General features: G+C 39.4%; 1 protein-coding gene across 2 annotated transcripts in view; it reads right to left on the reverse strand.

The window, feature by feature from the left end:
• PDPK1 (3-phosphoinositide dependent protein kinase 1) overlaps positions 1–20,220 on the reverse strand; it is a 57,507-nt gene extending 37,287 nt beyond the window's left edge. Inside the window, exon 1 of one of the 2 annotated variants that reach the window (XM_034420646.3) lies at positions 19,980–20,220. In XM_034420646.3, coding sequence (XP_034276537.1) covers positions 19,980–20,003 — 24 coding nt within the window. In that variant the 5' untranslated portion in view covers positions 20,004–20,220. Of the gene's footprint in view, positions 1–16,076; positions 16,254–19,979 lie in introns of those variants that run through there. The other variant, XM_034420647.3, reaches the window with a different exon arrangement.
• Positions 20,221–20,283: the final 63 nt, after the last annotated feature.

Genomic DNA, 20,283 nt, shown 5'->3' on the forward strand with positions numbered 1-20,283 from the left:
TTGAATTAAACTCATTACCACTCAAACCACTGCATTTTGAAACATCTGGAGTTTTTTAATAGCCTTCAAGGGGTGCTCCACATAGGTCACATTGTCTAAACAGGCAGTGACATAGCATGAGTGAATGTCAAGAAGAAATTCCCATTCCAGGAAGGCCACTAGTGACCCTGCAGATGGCACTGTGCCAAGGTTCTCAAGCTTAAGGTCTTCCTTCCTTCCAGCCCTTCAAGTATTGGAAGATAGTTATTTCATCACTAATCCTTCTCTTCGATAGATTAGACACATCTCATTCCCTTAATCTTTCATCATACAGTTTAGCCTCCTCCCTCTACCCTCTGGAAGACAAGTTGCCTGCTAGGTTTGTCAAGAACCTGTCTGATACCCCATTTGGTGCAGTTTGTCTCCCAGTTGATTTATATTTGGTTTTGTGTATTCCTGTAGAGATGTAGTTGTTTCTTACACATCAGGCAACTCCACCTCCTTTTTTTGATAGATCTGTTTCTTTTGAACAATTTAAATCCTTCTAGCAGTACATTCTAGTTATGGGTTTCATCCCACAAGGTTTTGGTAATGACAACACTGTCATATCTACCCTCATGTATTAGGACTTCAAGTCCATCCTATTTGTTCCTCGTACTTTGAGCCTTAATGTACAGGCATCTGAATCCTTTATGACTGACTCTGCGTTTGCTTCCTACTATGTTTTACATCCAAGTTCTCCTTTCTTTTCACTATTTCTTATCTCATTGTTTGAGTGGTTATCTTGAGGTTTATGCCTGGAATTAGGTCCTAAAGACTGGTCTGCCTCCCCTTTCAATTAAAAGCAAAGCCCTTTGGATATGCCAAGCCAGTTGTTTTACAAACACATTTCCCCTGATTTTTGTGAGGTGTAGCCCATCCCCTGCCAGAAGCCCTTCATGTACATAATGTAGACCACAGTCTAGGAATCTAAAATTCTCTCAACAGCATCATCCCTTAAGCCGATTCTCCATTCCCTCAGTGGATGTTGACTTTCCATTGGAAGTACAGATGAAAATACCACCTGTGCTCCTATCTCTTTGGCTTTTGTGTTCAGCTGCTCATAGTCTCTTGATATTTCAGGTTCGTTGTTGTATAATTCGTCCTCATATTAAAGAGAAGAAAGGGATAATAATCTGTGGGCTTAATTATTTTAGTAAGCCTCTCAGCCACATCTTTGATCTTTGCTTCTGGGAGACAGCAGATAGATTGCCCAGTCTACAAACTGCTGGTTCCTTTCCTCTGAAAAGAGTGTCTTCTATCACCAACACGTATTTTTTTTCTTTGGAGAAGTCTTGTCTTTTTTCCTTCTCACCGCTATACTTGACAATGTCCCTTCTCCAGGTGTCTACATGCTTTCTTCCAGGTGGAGGATATGAAATCGATTGCTCAGCTCCAGTGGGGATTGATTGGACTGGACTAAGCTGGACTGCAGGGGGATTCTCAGGGTTTTTTTAATTTCGGTTCTCAGTAGGCATGAATACATATATGGCACACATATATACATATCACAACTGAGTTAGTCTTTCCGTGACTATGTGCTTTTCCCATGACTATGCTATTTGCAAATGCTCTGAGTCGTTCCAAGGCAGGGTGCCTTATTTCTTTTAAAATTTGGTTTAATGAAGAGTTATATTTTTTTAATTTAATTTTTTTTATATTTTTTATTATATTTTTATTGTTAAAGAATAACAGAAAAAAAAAAACAATACAAAAATCAATAGTAAAGAAAAAAAAAATTCCCCCCAACGTGCTATACAAATGGAAAGGAAGTTTTAGGAAACTAAAGTCTTCAATTCTTCCAGAAATCTCTTTGATAAGGTACTGGCGCTGATTCATCCAATCTCCCAAGTGCAAAGTCCACAAATGGTTGCCAAGTGTTCCAAAAAACATTCTCTTTGTATATACCACTTCTAATTTTAATATCACAAGTCAATTTATCATTTAATGCAAATTTCCATGTTTCATTATTCCATTCTTCTAATTTTAAGTCAACATTTAATTTCCAATATCTAGCAATTATAATTCTCCCCATTATAACCAAAATCCTCACCAATTCTCTTTCTCCAATTGTTAATGTTGTTTCATTCAATATTAATAATAATATGGTTTCCGATTTCAATTTGACCCTCTTCTTAATCATTTCAAATATTTCATTTTCTATCCTAGACCAAAAAAGTTCAACCCCATTACATTTACACCACATATGAACATATGTCCCAAGTTCCACTTTACATCTCCAACACATTTTATCCACTTTATTATCCATTTGAAAAAGTCTTATTGGGGTCAAACACCACTTCCAAATAACTTTATAATTATGTTCTTTAATCCTTATTGATAATGTCCTCATTATTCTGCTAACCCAGTTCATATTCCAATTTTGATTAGAAATTTCAATACCCAGTTCTTTTACCCAATTCTCTTTCATTACCATTTGTGAATTATTATCAAAGTTAATAATTTTATAAATTTTGCTAACTAATCCCTTTGGCCCAATTTCATCTTTTATTATTCGAGATGTCAAATTTTCAAATTCCGTTTCCTTTCTACACTCATCATTCTTTCTTTACATTTCCTATTCCATTTATTCATTTGAATTCTTTCGAACCAATTAATGTTTAATTTTCCATAAATTTCCTCTTTCCTCATTTCATTTTCTGTAAATTTCAACCATTCACTAATTGTTTCCACTTTCTCTTCTATTATAATCCTCTCTCTGTTACTATTTAATTTCATTGGGCAATTCTCTTTCAGTTTACCTAAATACAATACGTCTGGTATTAATTTTTTTGCTACTCTATCCCAATTTTTAGTCAGACTATTTAACCGATAATTACAAATTTTAACCTTACCTTTAAAATTTTCCAAAAACCATTTGTAACCAAACTTCTTTATTTCCTTCATTTCCAAACTACCCCAAAGTTCAACGTCTCCTTTTAAAATTTTTACTACTGTTCTTATATTAAATGCTCTATAATAGTTTAATAATTTTGGAATTCCTAAACCACCTTGTTTTTGGTTCTGATACCACATTTTCTTAATCAATCTTGATTTTTTATCCCCATTACAAAATTTATCTAATTTTCTTTTATATACTTCAATGTCCTTCTCAGTTAAAAAAATCGGAAGCATCTCGAATAAAAAGTTAAATTTAGGAAGTAACATCATTTTACATATAGCTACTGTACCAAACCAAGATAACTTTAGTTTTTTATATTTCCCAATTTTCTCTTCAATTTCTTTTATTACTATGTCATAGTTTAGTTTCTTTAAATTTTTAATTTTAAGTGAAAGTATAATACCTAAATATCTTAAATTATCCTTTATCCTAATTCCAAATTGATTTTGTAATTTTTCTTTGTTTTCCCTATCAATTTCCATTAATAATTCTGATTTTGCCCAATTTACTTTCAAACCAGTCATATCTTCAAATTCTTCCAAATGTATTTGAACTCTTTTTATATCATTTGTAATATTATTTAAAATGACAAGAGTGTCATCTGCATATAAATTAACTTTGATGCCTTTATAACCTATTAATTCTGAATCCTCTTCAATCAAAGTTGTTAAAATTTCCATTGCTAATAAGAATAGGGTCGGAGACAGGGGACAACCCTGTCTCGTCCCTGCTTCCAAATTTATGTCTTGTGTAAATATACCATTTACCTTCACTCTTGCCGTACCCCTCTGATACAATTTAGAAATAATATGAATAAATTTATTACCAAATCCTAATGCAGAAATCATTTCTTTCATAGTATCCCATTGTATAGAATCAAAGGCTTTAAAAATATCCAAGGCAAGAATACCTATCTTGTCACCATTATTCTCAGCAATATCAATAACATTTAATACTCTTCTAACTAAATCACACATATAATGCCCTTTAACAAAACCTACTTGATTGTGGTTTATATATTTATCTACAAAATAATTCAATCTCTTTGCTACAATTGCAGTAAATATCTTAGCATCTTGGTTAATCAAGGAAATGGGCCAATAGGATTCAATTTTTTCTAAATCTTTACCTGGTTTCGGGATTAAGGATATAATTGTTCTATTCCAGGACATGGGAATATCACCTCCATGTAATATCTTATTATACAATTTCTGTAGTTTTGGGATCAAAGTTTCTTTAAACTCTTTATAAAATTCTGCTGGTAACCCATCCTCACCTGGAGATTTTCCAAGTTTTAGCTTCTGAATCACATCTTTAATTTCCTCAGAGGTAATATCCTTTTCCATTTTTTCTTTATATTTATTATCAATTTTCTTCTGACCATATTTTTCTAAAAAAATTTTTAATTTACAATTATCAATTTCTTTCTTGAGATATAGAAAAAACTTTTTAACAATTTCACATTTCTCTAATTTTTTATAACATCTCTTACCTTTTTCATCTATTAGGACACCTATTTCTCTTTTTTCTTTTTTATCTTTCGCCATTCTTGCTAATAATTTTGAATTTTTATTACCATATTCAAAAAATTCTCTTTTTAAATAGCTTAATTTTTTTTAACTATTTCTGTATCTTCCACTATTTGTTTATTTTTCAATTTTATAAGTTCCTCCCATAATTTCCTATCCTTAGTCACTAAAAATCTATTTTCCAGTTCTTTTATCAATTTCTTCTTTTCCTCTATTTTTACTTTATAATTCTTATACTTTCTGCTTGATAATTTAATGCTTTCTCCTCTAAAAATTGCTTTCATTGTGTCCCAAACTGTTCCGTAATTGACTTCCCCATTATCATTCCAATCCCAATTTTCTTCCCATTTCTTAAGAATACGATTCTTATCTTCCTCGTTTTTATACAATTTTTCATCATATCTCCAACAATTTTCTTTTTTCTCCAGAAACATATCTAATTCTAGTAACAATTCTGCGTGGTCAGAGTCTTTAAATATTCCAACATCCATATTATCCACGTTATCCATCAAATTCTTGGATACAAAAATATAGTCAATTCTTGAATATGAATTAAATACCTTTGAGTAAAAAGTATACATTCTTTCATTACCTTTAATCTCCCTCCAAACATCTACTACACCATTTTGCAACATCCAATTATCAAGTATCCCCATTTTTCTTATTCCACCATAGCGGGTAGGGTTAGGGTTAGGGTTATATTTTTTAGCAGTATTTTCAATAAGGTATCCTTTGGTTTTCAGAATTGGTCTTTGTAGTTAATCTATATATATAAAAGTGAAAACCACTCACTCATTAATCACGAAATCTCCAGAACCGTAAAGCCTACAAACATGAAATTTGCCACGTATGTTCCTCCTGGCTTCTAGGTGCTCACTTAGAAAGGATTTTTTGAAATGACCATCAGAGCATTAGTATTTCCTATATTATTATAACATGCTCTGATGCTAATTAGTTAGACATTCTACTCCCCCTCCCAACTTGAAAATAACTCTGGAGAGAAGGGGATAGCATAGGACAGGCTTTGGTGGGGCAAGCCTCATGGAGAGAAGGGGCTAGAAAGCCTGTGGTAGGAGAGGATCTATGGGGCCAGCCTGAGGGAGAGAAGGGGAGAGGAGAGGATCTATGGGGCCAAGCCTGAGGGAGGGAAGGGGATGGGAGAGGTTCTATGGGGCCAGCCTGAGGGAGAGAAGAGGATAGGAGAGGATCTATGGGGCTTCTGGATAAGAGAGGTTTCTGTGGGGATAAGAGAGGCCTCTGTGGGGCCAGCCTGAGGGAGAGAAGGGGAGAGGACAGGAGAGGCTTCTGTGGGGTCAGCCTGAGGAAGAGAAGGGGAGAGGAGAGGATCTATGGGGCAAGCTTGAGGGAGAGAACAGGAGAGGAGAGGCCGATGGTAATTACTCAATTTTCAATATCTAAGTGTCAATTTATCAAGCCCCATCACATAGTTTTGTAGTGTTGAAATAAGACTTAAATGTTAGTCTTTTGCTCCCTCTTGTGGCTAGGGTTGAAGTAAACCTTAACTATACTGGTAACTCATCAAAGGCCAATCAGATTGCCTTCAAGGTGGTTGTAATCCAGAGAGGAATAGAAGGAAAAAAAGTCACTCAGCACATTTATTGTAACAGAATCTATAAAAATGGTAAATTCTCAATTCCTCCCAGACAAGGTTTTTTTAGTAGGGTTTCTTAATTTTGTCTAATTTGGTGGCCTTTTGGTTCTGTCTTTATTTTAAAAATTTAAAAACCTTGAATATTTATACATTTTAAATTTTTATTTTTTAAAAAAATGAATTTATTTTGACAATAAATTGGACTATTTTTAAAAGTCTTTGGGCCCCTTTTTCTTTAAAAGACTTTCAAAATTCTAAAAATGGAAAAACCTGATTATTTAAAAAAAATAAAAATGTAACTATTTTTTAAAAAATTGTATTTATGCAATTTTCTTATTTTTTTAACAATCTTTGGATCCCTTCCTTTATTGTTGTTGTAAATTGCTCTTTTCTCCCATCTCGAGGTGTGGCTGGTGGCGATGATCACCTCTCCGTTCAGTTGTCCTTCCCTTCTTCTCTTAGGGGTCTCACTGATTTATTTCAGCTTTCGTGTTGTGCCACTCTATTTTGGCATCAACCCTTTCTGCTGCCCTGATGCTATCGTCACCCTTCTCAGCCATAGCCCTGCATGTCCCACTGCTGCCCAACACCATTCCTTCTCCCTCTCCACGTCTCTCTCTTACCTTTGTTTCTTTAATTTTACTTTTTCTCCTTTCTGCTCCTCCTCCTGCGCTCGACACAAAAGCCGTTGCACCCGCTGCCGCCACAGGTTGCATGCACAGCGTCACCCGCGGTCAGTTGTGATGCACGAATCTCACCCAGTAGTGCCCGCTACTGCCTTAGTTCATTCATTTATTAACAAAATTATGAAATGTAGCCTGTCAAGCTTTTTGTTTATAAAAGGCTGTATTACAACTGTGAGCTTAGAATTAGACGATATTCCTCAACTCATAAACTGACTGCAAAACCTTAATTCCTGAGGACTTCTCGCAAGAAGCAGCTGTCTGGAGTGCATGTGGGCAATCTCACAATCTCTCCAGAGAGATTTTATCATCTAGGATCCAGCTGCTGAGCACCATAAATGCCATCTCCATCTGAAACGCCATTCCACTTTAACAGGGACATCTAACTCACAATGGTGTTCCTTGAAAGTTAGATTTGTAAATTCACTTTTCTAATCACTTTCAAAAATTATCTATTTGATAATAATAAAATTTAATAATTATCTATTTAATAATCTTAATGCTATTAGAGATCTGCAAAATGACAATAGATACTTGAATATACCTTCATCCAAAAATAAATGAAAAATTAAGTATATGTTAAGAATTTAAAGATTTGCAACAAATAGCGAAAAGCTAAATAAGATTTTAATCCATGAAAGGTGTAAATTAAGGACTTTATAGGAGCAAAAGGAGTTTTGCTACACAATTTTGGAAGTAATTATTAAATTAAATACCACTTTCATGAGAAATAAATTGTTTAGTTCATCTTAAGTCATATCAGAAACTTGAAGGGACTAAAATTTTGAAGCATCGAAGGAAAAATATAGGTTTGCTTGTTTATCAGCATCGAGACAAAATGACACAAAATGTTATCCTATTTGAAATATTTCAGAAGAAATCTGAAGAACTGGGACAGAAACTAGCAGCTATAATGTCAGCAGTGATGTCTGTTTCTACAGATAAAATACATCCCAAAAGTGTCAACTTGGAGTAGACTAGATAAATATTTGAACTGGATATTACTTGGAAGTAAAAAAAGAGACTACATGGACTTGAATTTTAATTAAATATAAATTAAAATATTAAAAAGTTGAATTGACAATATGAAGCATTGGGAGTATGAGGAATTAATGGAGATGCTTAAAAATGTGTGTGAAGCATTCAAGGGTAATAAAGAAGCAGAAGCCTGGTTAGAACACACAAAAAAGGAAAAAGAGAATATAAATGAGAAGCAAGAATATAATGTTGAAGGGAAAATAATTGAAGATAAAAAGATGGATAATTACACTGAGATTGACAGTGACAAAAAAGAATGGATAGGGGGGGAATATCCCAAAAAAGAACGGAAGAGAAGGAAATGGGAAAAGACTAGGTAAAAACAGGGGGAGAATTATGAGAGTAACAGTCCTAAAAGTTAAGAGAAAGGATGCAGGGGAAAAGATACAATAAATATAAAAAGAAGAAGAAGAAGAAGAAAAGAGAATGGGACAAAGGGAGAAAAAAATTAAGAAGTAGAATTTTGGAGAGACCAAAAGAAAATGGTTAAAAGGGGAAGAATAATGGAGAGAAGGAAGGGAAATAGAGCATATAGTAGTTGCTTTAAGGAAATTGTGTTAATAGTAGAAATTGTATGTAAGAAGCAAACAAAATGAAGTATATTGTTTATTGTAAAATGGATCAACAGATGCAATATGAAATGTAATCTGGTTTAACTATGAAAATAACTGAAATTAAGATATAAAATTGAAATGTTATAGGTAAGAAGTAAATATGATACATATTGTTTAATGTAAAATAGATTAGCAGATGAAATATGAAGTGGTAAATTGGCTTAACTATGAATAAATGAAAGCAAGAGACAAAATTGAAATGTTAAAAAGTGTGATGGGGATTTAGAAAAACATGTTGTAATTGATGAAATAAAATAATTAATTGATGTTAGAATAAGAAATTAGGAATTAAGGAAAGTAAGAGGTGGAAGGTTAATTAAATTAAAAGGTTTCAATGTAAGAATGGAATAAGATGAAATACATTGTTGATAACCAAAAAATGTGATGGGGATTTTGAGAAACATATTCAATAAATGGAGAAAAAAATCAGGGTTGCTCAGATAACATTTTGGAAAATACTGAATTGAAAATGAATACAACAATGGAGAGAGAATGGAAAGAGGAGTAGAGGGATAGATAGGAGGGGAGAAGAGAGGAAGGAGATAGAGGAACAGAAGAAAGGGAAAAGGAGAGGAAGAAAGGGAGGGAAACAAGAGTAGGAGAGAAGGTTAGAAAGGAGGAAGAAAGGAGGAGTGGGGGAAGGAAGGGAAAGTAGCGAAAGGGAAGGAGAGGAGGAAAGAAGAAAGTAGAAAAGGATAAAAGAAGGGAGGGAAGGGAAAGAGAGAAGGAGAAGAAGGATTGTTGTAAAATAAGGGAGATGGAATGGTGGAAGAGCAACCCCGAGTATACTTAAACTGGTTAGGATGAAGAATGAACTAATATGAAAGGTGAAAGAGAATATGTATGGATATTCAATGGATAAGATAATTAATTGAAATAATGTTAAGAAATTAGGATTTGAAGGGCAGATGGTGATATCATAAGTATAGAAGGCATTAAGACAAGATAAAAAAGGGAAAAAGAATATTTTGGCAGAAATTGAAATATGTAAATTGTACTTGGATGTCACAAGTTGTATAACATATGATCCAGTCAATACTCTGTTCATAAAATATGTATGTGAAAGAAAAAAAATCAATAAAACCTGTTTTTTAAAAAAGCAGTTACTAAAGCAGTTACTAAAATACTGGGGAAAAAACCCTGTGGCTTATAAGGCAGAACAGACAGTAAAAGTGGGGAATAGAAATGACCAGCCAAGAGAATGACCTGGAGAGTAACTATTTACTGGAAATTTGCTAAAGCCTCCAAGAAGAAATACAAAGTTGGTTTATTTGATCAAGGTTAAATTAAGATCTGTTTCTATAAAACTCTGGGAATCCTTTGTGATGTTTGTTGACATCAGGGCTGAAATGTTAATGATTTATGGATTTGCATATAAGTAAGAGATTAGTTATGGGAAGAAAAGCTATTACATAAAACTTTACACAACGTGAATTATTTAAGCTTGTTTGTGCTTGTGATAAAGATCATAAGTCACCTACTTAAATGTTCCTTTTCTCTTTTTTATTTTTCCTCTTTCCTTTCTCTCTCACTTTCTATTCTCTATTTTTCTTTTTTTCTCTGAGTTTAGTTTAGTTTATATTATCTTTTGTTAGAATCTTAGGGCTGGAAGGGACCTTGGACACAAAGCAGGAGTTCTTATAAAAATCCCAGATAGATGGTTCTCCAATCTTTTCTTAAAACCCTCCAGCAGCAGAGCACAAGTCGGGAAGGCAAACTGTTCCATTTGATTAATGTCACTTCATTAATCTCACTGTCACAAAGTGATTTTTTTTCCTTTAAAAAGCATGTGTTTTGTGTGTGTAAATTTATATTACTTATACACAGGTGATTCTGGGCAGCTTACAATATTAAAAATCCATAATATAAAACCCCACCCCTCCCCCATGGCAGCAACCACACAATCAAATGAATTACTTGATCGGCTCCATCTCCACTTATGGTCCCCAGGCACACTGACAAAACCACATCAGGGTCTTTGGGAAAAGCAACAAAGGGGCGGGGGGGGGGGCGGAACAATCGTACCTTGTGGGAATTGATGTTCCTAGGGAAGGGGCAACCACTGAGAAGGCTCTTTTTTTATGGTCCCACATCTCTAATAGATGGGACTGCAGCAAACTCTGCCCTCCTGTCCTGGAAAGTTAGAGACAGGGCTAAAGTTCTCCATCTGGGTGGGATCTAGTGATGGCCTCTTAAGAAGAGGCATAAAGATTGAGGCATCATGCCCTCTCCCACAGAATCACTTATCACTGCCAATAACCACTGGCACGTCACCACCAGGAGGCTTTAACCAGCCACGGGAGACATGGATCTAAAATGACTGAGCTCAAATTCCCTAGGATCTTGTCCATTTCTTCAGGATTTACAGGGTCAAACCATTCCCAGGTAACTGAGCAAAGACCTACCCTGAGCATCTCCACTGGGCCAGTAACCATGCCAATGTCTAACTCTGAATGAATCCGAGTGACTTTCTCTGCCAGAAAATCAACAAATTCCTCAGCACACCCCTGCAGACGAACCTTCGAGTCCTAAAGGTAAAGGTTCCCCTCGCACATATGTGCTAGTCGCTCCCGACTCTAGGGGGCAGTACTCATCTCCATTTCAAAGCTGAAGAGCCAGCATTGTCTGAAGACGTCTCCATGGTCATGTGGCCAGCATGACTAAATGCCAAAGGCGCACGGAACGCTGTTCAAATCCTAGAAGTGATTATATATATTCACCAGTAAAACTCCACCAACACTAATAGCAATATATCCTTGTCACAGTTAGCTAATTGGTCAATTGCAATAGTTCAAGTTCCATTCAGCAGAACAACAAAATTCTGTAGTGCCCTTCAGACTCAAGCCATATGTCACAATAAGTGCATCAGCACATCCTCTTTTCCATCATCTTTCACCTAAGTGCAATGGGACAGTTTCTACTACTCTATTGGTTGTTTTTTTAAAAACACAATAAAAGAACAATCATAACATTTGCTCAGAATGCTCAAGTTTTGGTCTGAACATGGAACAGAGGTTCTAGACTCAAAGCATGGTGGTTATTTCAAGTTCAGAACACTGAGAATGCTGAACTGCAGGTACATTGTACAATATGACATACCCTGATTAATAAGATACAAAGGCTGTATTCACACAACATAGAATCACTGAAGATACGGGTCAAATGCAACCTTGGAGATCTTCTATGACCCCTGCCCAGTCTAGGAATCCACTGCTATCCCTTTGACAGCCTCTACTTAAACACCTGCTGCAAAAGTCCTACGTCACTGCTCAGAAGTTTTATTCTCAAGCCCTTGTATCATCTTCTTCCTTTCCACTCCAGTTTGGCAGTGTCCTTCCTAAAATGCAGTGCCCATATGCTAATCTTCTGGCAATGACTGAATTGTGTTAAAGGTGCTTACAGACCTCACAATAGAGCTTGCAACACATGGGCAGACTTAACCATATTTTCAACAGGAAACTATGAGCGTTCCAGACCAAGCCAAATCCAAAAACCCTAGGAAATTCCTGGAAGCTTAGCTGAGACAAATCAGCCCTTAACGTAGAGATAGATCATATTTACACAACATTCAAAAGAGGCAATTAAAAAAACTAAGAAGGAAACAAAAAGGCCAGAACACATCCTCTCCAGTATTCTATACCCAGACAAACAGTGATTAACACCAGACAAACAATCAAGCAGAATACCTACCCTAATTAAGAAACTACCAAGGAGAATAACCACATCACCAACATTGGCAGGACAAGTGACTACATAGAAACAGGAAGCAAACCCCACACTCACTAGCAAGGATAATGTTACCTAATTGGGTAATAAAATGTCTGCTACCAAACAACCTACTCAAAGAGCACGATTCCACAATACACCAATTGCTCTCTCTAATATGGGATGGACCGGGAGCAAGTTCTGACAACTGCTTAAACTTGTCAGAACCAGAATTGCAGGGTGAAAGGGGACCTCTGTTTCTCCTGTTTTACCAGGAATTCTCCACTCACCCTCAGAGCAGAGACAACCACCACAGAGTCCTTGGATGGACTGCAAATTATTTTTCTTTCTCACTGCTCTTGTGTCCCTCTCTTGATCTGCCTCTCTCACAGTCTAACTCCTTTACCTCCACCATCAGAATTGCAACCAAAGGCTGCAGGTTGGATCAGGAAACACAGAAGAGTTTGTATTATTCCAATTCATGAGTTTAAAACACGGGAAGGAAAGGAATAACTTTGTACAGAGAGGGCCTTTTTCCTAAAGGCGGTTACCAAGGCTGAAATATGCTTTGCATTTATGCTACAGTATAAATAAGGAGCTGGCACCCAGCTGAAGAGAAAGCAGGAAGAGGAACAGATTGGCTCTATCTGTGGTGTTTTCTGGCAGGTCCTCTTCCCCTCTGGAACCGAAGCTCACACTAACAGCAGTTGGGGGTGGCAAGAGTCCAGCAGCTTTCCTCACCTCCTTTTCCCCAGAAACAAGACAAGCAAACGGACCTCCAATCTTCCCTTCCATTGAAATGGCATTTTGTCCAAGGGGGTGAAAACAAGCCTGGTAGTGTTGGAGCATGTTTAAAAGTTATTAGCTCTCCAGCATAGCCTAGGGTTGGGGAGAGAGGCAGTTCTCCACTAGAGCCAATCTAGCCGGTCCATCCATAGTCCCTTAGCCACCAAGCGAAGCAGCAGCCCAGATATTGTTGCCTTGGTCTAAGGCAAATCAGAGCACGCTCAGGCCTGGAGAATGCACCTGCCCATCATACTCCCCTCCTTTAGTGCTTGATCTCACTTGCTGAGGAGAAGGCCAACCCCTCAAAGAATGGGTTGTCAAGCCATGCAGAAATGCAGTGCAAAAAGGGGAACAAGATGCCTTGAAAACTGCCATCCAGCATCCTCTAAAACAGTGGTTCTCAACCTTCCTAATGCCGCGACCCTTTAATACAGTTCCTCATGTTGTGGTGACCCCCAACCAGGGGTGGGTTCTAAATTTTTCCACTACCGGTTCTGTGGGTGTGGCTTATTTTGTGGGCGTGTCTTGGAGGTCATGTGACTGGGTGGGCGTGGCTAGCTGGTCATGTGACCGGGTAGCCATGGCTATGTGTATAGGGACTACTCAGAGGGCTGAAAAAAGTCATTTCTGACAGGTCCTCGCACTTTTGACTGGTCCTCACACTTATGACCATCCTCACATTTATGCCCATGCAGCATTCTTAACAACCATGTCACTCATTTCACAACTGCTTCTTTTCACCATGGTGATAAGATAGGGCAAAAAACGTAAAATGTGAGGATAGTCGTAAATTCGAGATCTGGTCAAAAGTGCGAGGACCAGTCAAAAATAACTTTTTCAGCCCTCTGAGTAGTCCATGTGCACAAAAGGACTACCCAGAGGGCTGAAAAAAGTGATTTCTGACAGGTCCTCGCACTTTTAACCGGTCTTCGCACTTATGACTGGTCATCATTTATGCCCATTGTAGCATTCTTAACAACCGTGTCACTCATTTCACAACTGCTTTTCTTCACCATGGTGACAAGATAGGGCAAACACGTAAAATGTGAGGACAGTCGTAAGTTCGAGGACTGGTCAAAAGTGCAAGGACCAGTCAGAAATAACTTTTTCAGCCCTCTGAGTAGTCCATATGTATAAAAGGATACAGCAATAGAGAGGGATGAAGGAAGGGAAGGGAAATTAGAGTAGGAGTGAGGGTAAGAGAGGGAGGAAGAGAGGAGGAGAAGGAGAAAGGAAGAAGTAGGGAGGAGAAGAAGAGGGGGAGGAAGAGAAAGTAAGAAGGAAAGAAAAGAGAGAGGTGGTAGGTTTGAGGAGAGAGATTGCTGTACAATAGAAAAGATGAAAGGGAAGAAAGCCAGCCCCAAACAAATATAAAGATATTAAGATAAAGAATGAATTGTTAAACTTTAAAGAATAAAAGAGAACAAATATGAATAAATAACAATAATTAGAAACACACATACAAACATACAATGTATTTTCTTTGAATAGAGTATTTGGCCGGTTCACAAATTTAAACAGTGTTTAGTCATTTCAATTACATTTACAATTTCTATATTTCCTTTTTGCCATATTTATTCCTCATCTATTTTTGTAAAAAACCAATATTACCCTTCATCCTCATCTCTAATCTTAATCAAATTCAATTTTTCCCTTCTAGTCTATATTATACCCCTTCCCATTGTCATCTATTTTTATATCCATCTACACATTGGTTAATTATGTAATATTAGTTGTTTAATATAAATTCAACATTTTAATATAAATCAATTAGTTATATAACTACCTGTTTTGTATATTAATCAATATGAACATGAATATTCCAATTATTTCCATGCAATCCAATTTCTTACAAATCAATTAATTATATTTACCAATAATAATAAACCAAATAATTTCCCCCATATATTCCTCCAAACCACAACTTAACCATTTCTGCTTTCAACACAATATACAATTAATAGTATCTCAATTATTACAATTCCCTAGTTAAATAGAGCTTTTTTTCTTTTGTGTTTTAAAATCTTGAACTCTCCTCTTTTTCCCTAAATTTCCCATTGTTTGCACCTACCTTTTTTGGTGAGGAAAAAGAAAAGAAATCTGCCTGCCTAATTTTCCAACGTTGCAGCAACAGCAAAGCCAACAGCCTGCTTTACTTTCAGTTTCGTTTGTCAGCATAGCTAGGGGAAAAAAAATTGCTCCAGCACTCTTTGCAAACAAGCAGCAGAGCCCTGAGCAAAACAGCTGAGAGCAAATCAGCTGAGAGTCGGGAGCCGATCTAATCAAGGGCTAATTAGCCTATGCTGAAGCTCCGCGGGCCAATAAAATTACAAAAAAACACCGAACCATTTGTTAAATTGTTGGCTCGCCCGCCCCTCGCCCACCACTATTTATTGGCAATAAATAGTGGTGCGGAGGGGCGGGGCAAGGCGGAACCGGCAGAATCCCACCACTGGCTATAGGGCAGCCCTTTGAAGCCCCGCGGCAAGAATTTAAACAGTTTTTTTTCCTCTAGCCATCAGCTGGGACTCAGGAGGCAGCAACAGATTGGGAGTGGGCGGGGTAAGCGAACGGCCGGCGATCCAACAGAGCAGAGAGTGAGGGTGAGTGAAGGCGTGGGGGGGGGAGAGATGGCTTTGGCAACCCGTGAAATGGCCGTTCAACCCCCAAAGGGGTTGCGACCCCCAGGTTGAGAACCGCTGCTCTAAAACAAATGTGTTAAGAGGAAACAAGTCCTTCACAACCCCATTGGCAAGTGGACAGTTGAGGGGTTCATGAAAGAGATCGGAAGATCAAACACTGACTTCTTAATGGCTTGCAGAAAAGCTCCTAATCTCTATAGCAGCAATATATATAAAAAGGTTGCTGAACACAAACAGCAGATCAATTCAGCTGTCAATCTGATTTGCTAAAGGAACTGACTCTATACCCAGAGATCTTCTGGAAGACTGGAAAGATGAGAAGTCTCATTAGGCCGTTTGCAATAGCAAATGACAACCAATCTGGTTCCACAGTGGTAAGCAATATAATCTTCTCAGGGTGCAATCACCCCATTCTGTTCCAGATGTTTCTGGTTTGCAGTATTAATCAAAGTAAGCAAAAACTTCCATAATACCTGTCAACACAAACCAATTTGCTGAGCCAAGGACTACCAGTCAATGGTAGAGACCAGGGGTGGGTTCTACTTACCTTTACTACTGGTTCGCAACGGGGCCGCACAGAAGCATTTTGATGATGTCAGGGTCAGTGGGCGGAGCCTCCTGCCGGTTTTACTACCAGTTCTATAGAACCAGTGTGAACCGGGGGCAACCCACCACTGGTAGAGACCATCTGTCATCTGCAACTCTATAACTGTCTGGTTTGGTTCTGCAACCCAACAAGACAGACACAGACTTCAGAGGATAATTAGAACTGCAGAAAAAACAATTGCTGCCAACCTGCCTTCCACTGAGGACCTGTATGCTGCAGGAGTCAAAAAGAGGGCTGTGAAAATATCTACAGACCCCTCGCATCCTGGACATAAACTGTTTCAACTCCTACCCTCAAACGACGCTATAGAACACTGCACACCAGAACAACTAGACACAAGGACAGTTTTTTCCTGAATGCCATCACTCTGCTAAACAAATAATTCCCTCAACACTGTCAAACTAGTTACTAAGTCTGCATTACTATTAATCTTATCATTCCTATCACCCATCTCCTCCCACTTATGACTGTATAACTGTAACCTTGTTGCTTGTATCCTTACGATTTATACTGATATTATTTCCTGACTGCTTATTTGTATCCTATGACTAGCATTAAGTATTGTACCTTATCTTGATGAACGTATCTTTTCTTTTATGTACACTGAGAGCATATGCATCAAAGACAAATTCCTTGTGTGTCCAATCACACTTCACCAATAAAAAATTCTATTCTATTCTATTCTATTCGACATCTAGGCACAAGGAAGACAGAGCATTTGACATGATGAAAGTCTGAACCTGGTGGAGAAGGAATCTTAGGGCAGCAAGAACTTCTTGGATTTCAATAGGTCACACTGGATGAGGAGGGCCCGATAATGAAAGCCTGTCTAGGCAGGCCGCTTGGGCTTCATCACTCTGGACAAATGGAGTCACTCTTTCAGGCATCCTTATGTATGCCATTCAGGTGTATGGCTCTCGTTTCCCCTCTGGCATTCTCTGTTTCCTTTCATGAGATTTAATACAGATTCACATGCACTGACAATAGCTCCTTTGGAATTAAAGAGATTCCAATCAATACTCCCTCTTGGAAACAGCTTTCCTAGTGATGCTAATCTCAGCCATGAGTTGTCAAATTACTGATAAGTGTTCCTATTGATAAGAGAAGGTCTGGCCTCTCATCACAATAAGTTGATGTTAACACCAGACCCTCATTTCATTCTTAAAGTTAACTCCAAGTCTCACAAGGCACAGGAGATAGCACTTTTAAATTTCTGTTGCATCCTTTACCATCCAAGACAACATAGCTGATATAAGCTAGATATATCCAGGAGCTTAAGAACTAAGTGCATCCATTGGGACAGGAACATGGAATGAACTAGGGAGATATGTAATGTCCTCCTCTATTAATAGATGGGTCAGGGAATGCATTTCAGTGACTAAAACTAAGCAATTATTTGGGAGAATTACTGTCTACTCAATCAAGGAAGGCCTGTCATCTGGGATTACCTGATATGACATTTGTACAGGAGCAAAGCGGTCAGAATTATTTCCTTCCATTAAACATGACTGGAAAAACACATGGGCATCTGCAAAGATGGCCTTCAGTTGCTCTATACTGACAAGTGTGCTTTAAACCCCAAATAATAATAAAATAATAATAACATTTTAAATATTTCTTTTTTGCCAAAAACTTTCAGATAACGAAAAATGAAACTTATTATTTATTTATTTATTTATTTATTATATGCCGCCCTTCTCCGGAGACTCAGGGCAGCTTACAATGCGTTAAGCAATAAATGACAATTTTGGACTTTTGAAATAGTCTAACCCCTGGAAAGTCTTCCCAAGAGTTGTTACTGTCACCTGCAGGAAATGCTTGTATTTTGTAATTAATGCTAAGCTATTATCTACTACAGCACTATCAATTGTATGAATACCTAGATTGAACTATTTTTCAGCTAAAGATAATGCATGCAACTAAGGAGCTAGCTCACCAAATGACAAAAAGTTTAAGCCCTGCTTTCTAGCCAGGGCTTAGAGTTAACCCTTCCTTGTTGCCACCCCCCCACCCCCCTTGAGTGACACGATAATATGCCTAAGCGAAGACCAGTACAGAAGCAATGGCTACTGGCTTCCTAAGAATTACAATACAGGTAGTCCTCGACTTACAACAGTTTGCTTAATAACCGTTCGAAGTTACAACAGCACTGAAAAATGTAACATGATCATTTTTCAGTTATGATCTTTGCAGCATGCCTATAATCATGTGATCAAAATTCAGATGCTTGGCAACAGGTTCATACTGATGACCGTTGCTGTGTCCCAGAGTCATGTGATTATCTTTTCTGACCTTCTGACAAGCAGTCAATGGGAAAGCCAGATTCACTTTCCAGCTGCAGCTATTCACTTAACAACTGTGGCAAGAAGTCATAAAATGGGGCAAAACTCACTTAACGAATGTCCCACTTAACACCACAAATTTTGGGCTCAATTGTGGTTGTAAGTCGAGGACTGCCTGTACTGTATTTAAAAAGCTTTCTGTCCCAAATGAAGTTGCTTAAAAGTAATGCTCATGAAAAATCAGGAGTGATCACATTTATAAGAGCCTTGGTGGTGCAGTGGACTAAAGTGCTGTTAAGTAGCACTTAGCTGCCAGCTGCCTGCAATTACTGCAAGTTCAAATCTCACCAGGCTCAAGGTTGACTCAGCCTTCCATCCTTCCAAGGTAGGTAAAATGAGGACCCGGATTGTGGGGGCAATAAGCTGACTTTGTATAAAAAAGAACACCGCTTGTGGGGGGGGGCGAAAGCCCTACTAAGCAGGTATATACAAAAGTATGACGGCTATTGTTTAATGCATTGTAAGCCGCCCTGAGTCTCCGGAGAAGGGCGGCATATAAATCAAACCAATAAAAAATAAATAAATATCAAATAGACAACTGGTGGCCTGGTTGGGTCATCATTTCAGAGACATTTCCTTTCTCATGCACTTGGCCCAACCCTTCCTTACTCCCCCACCACACTCCAGAGCACACCCTCAGCACCACAAAGTTGGGCTGTCATCAACCCCTGATGAGTTATCATTTCCTTATTTAACCGGAATGATCCTGGGTGGGGGAAAAGGGTAGGGGGAACAGGAGTGATTTCTGACCAGGTCCCCCCAATGATATTCCTTGCAAGAAATGACAGTAATGGGAAGAGGGTGACCGCAGCAGCAGTAAAGAGCCACAGCTTTGCCGAATTTCAATGCCACAGGAGCCACAGCTCTAAACTTGTGAGTTTAGTTCGGACTCCTGGTAAGAGTCTGAAGCACCCTTTTGCCCTCCCCTCGTGGCTCCAGTTCCCGGAATTCCAGGGGGTTTTTTAGAAAGAAGAGAGGCTGCAAATGCGAGACTTGCCTTCCTCAAACGCCCCAGCAAAGCCTCTGATCCCACCCAGCACCTAGACTCGGGGCAGGGCAGCCGCTCTTGCGACTCTTGGGATGGACCGAAACCCTTCTGAGCAGCCCCGGAAGGCGACCCGGCTCGTCCCATCCCTTCCTGCCCGCAAGGCGCCGAGACCGGATCCCTCCGTCGCCCCGCCAGGAGCCGAGCAAGGCCGGGCGGCCGAGGGCCAAAGGCGGGGCCGATGCCGGGCGCCAGCAGGCCGAGACCCGCAGGGCAAGGCAAGCAGAGCCGCGCGCCCAAGGCCGCCGCCGCCGCCGCTCGGGACACAGGCGTGCTCCGCTCCGACCCATCCTGGCGGAAGCAGCTCCTCCGCCGGCCGGGCCTTCGCTCCACGCACCCCGGGCGGGGCCTGAGGAACAGCCGCCCGCCCCGCCGCCGCCGCCACACCGACCCGGCAGCCGGCGCCGTCGGTCGCTCCCGCGCGCGAGTGGCGGCCGGCCCCGCCGCGAGGCCTACCAGGGGGCTGCCAGCGCTGGCCATGGGCCCGCCGGCCCTCCGCCGCCTCCGCTGCGCCGCCACCAGGAGCGCGACCCAACGGGACGCCCGCGTCCTCCGCCAGTGACGTCAGCCACAACAATGCCCGCTTCCGCCCGAAGAGGCGGGACTTCCCCCCGCGCGCTTCCAGACTGGCTGTTCCGAGGCGCGGGAGCCCCGTCCGCCGTTCTCGCGAGACTCTCTGCGCGCCACCCCTCCCCCCGTATTGACGCAGCCGCCCTTCGCGGGGCCTGCTGGGTAGGAGGCCCGGATGTAGGGGGCGGGC

Source organism: Pantherophis guttatus, chromosome 14, assembly GCF_059756535.1.
Source record: "Pantherophis guttatus breed Tessera chromosome 14, ASM5975653v1, whole genome shotgun sequence".
In the NCBI taxonomy this organism is placed as follows: domain Eukaryota; kingdom Metazoa; phylum Chordata; class Lepidosauria; order Squamata; family Colubridae; genus Pantherophis; species Pantherophis guttatus.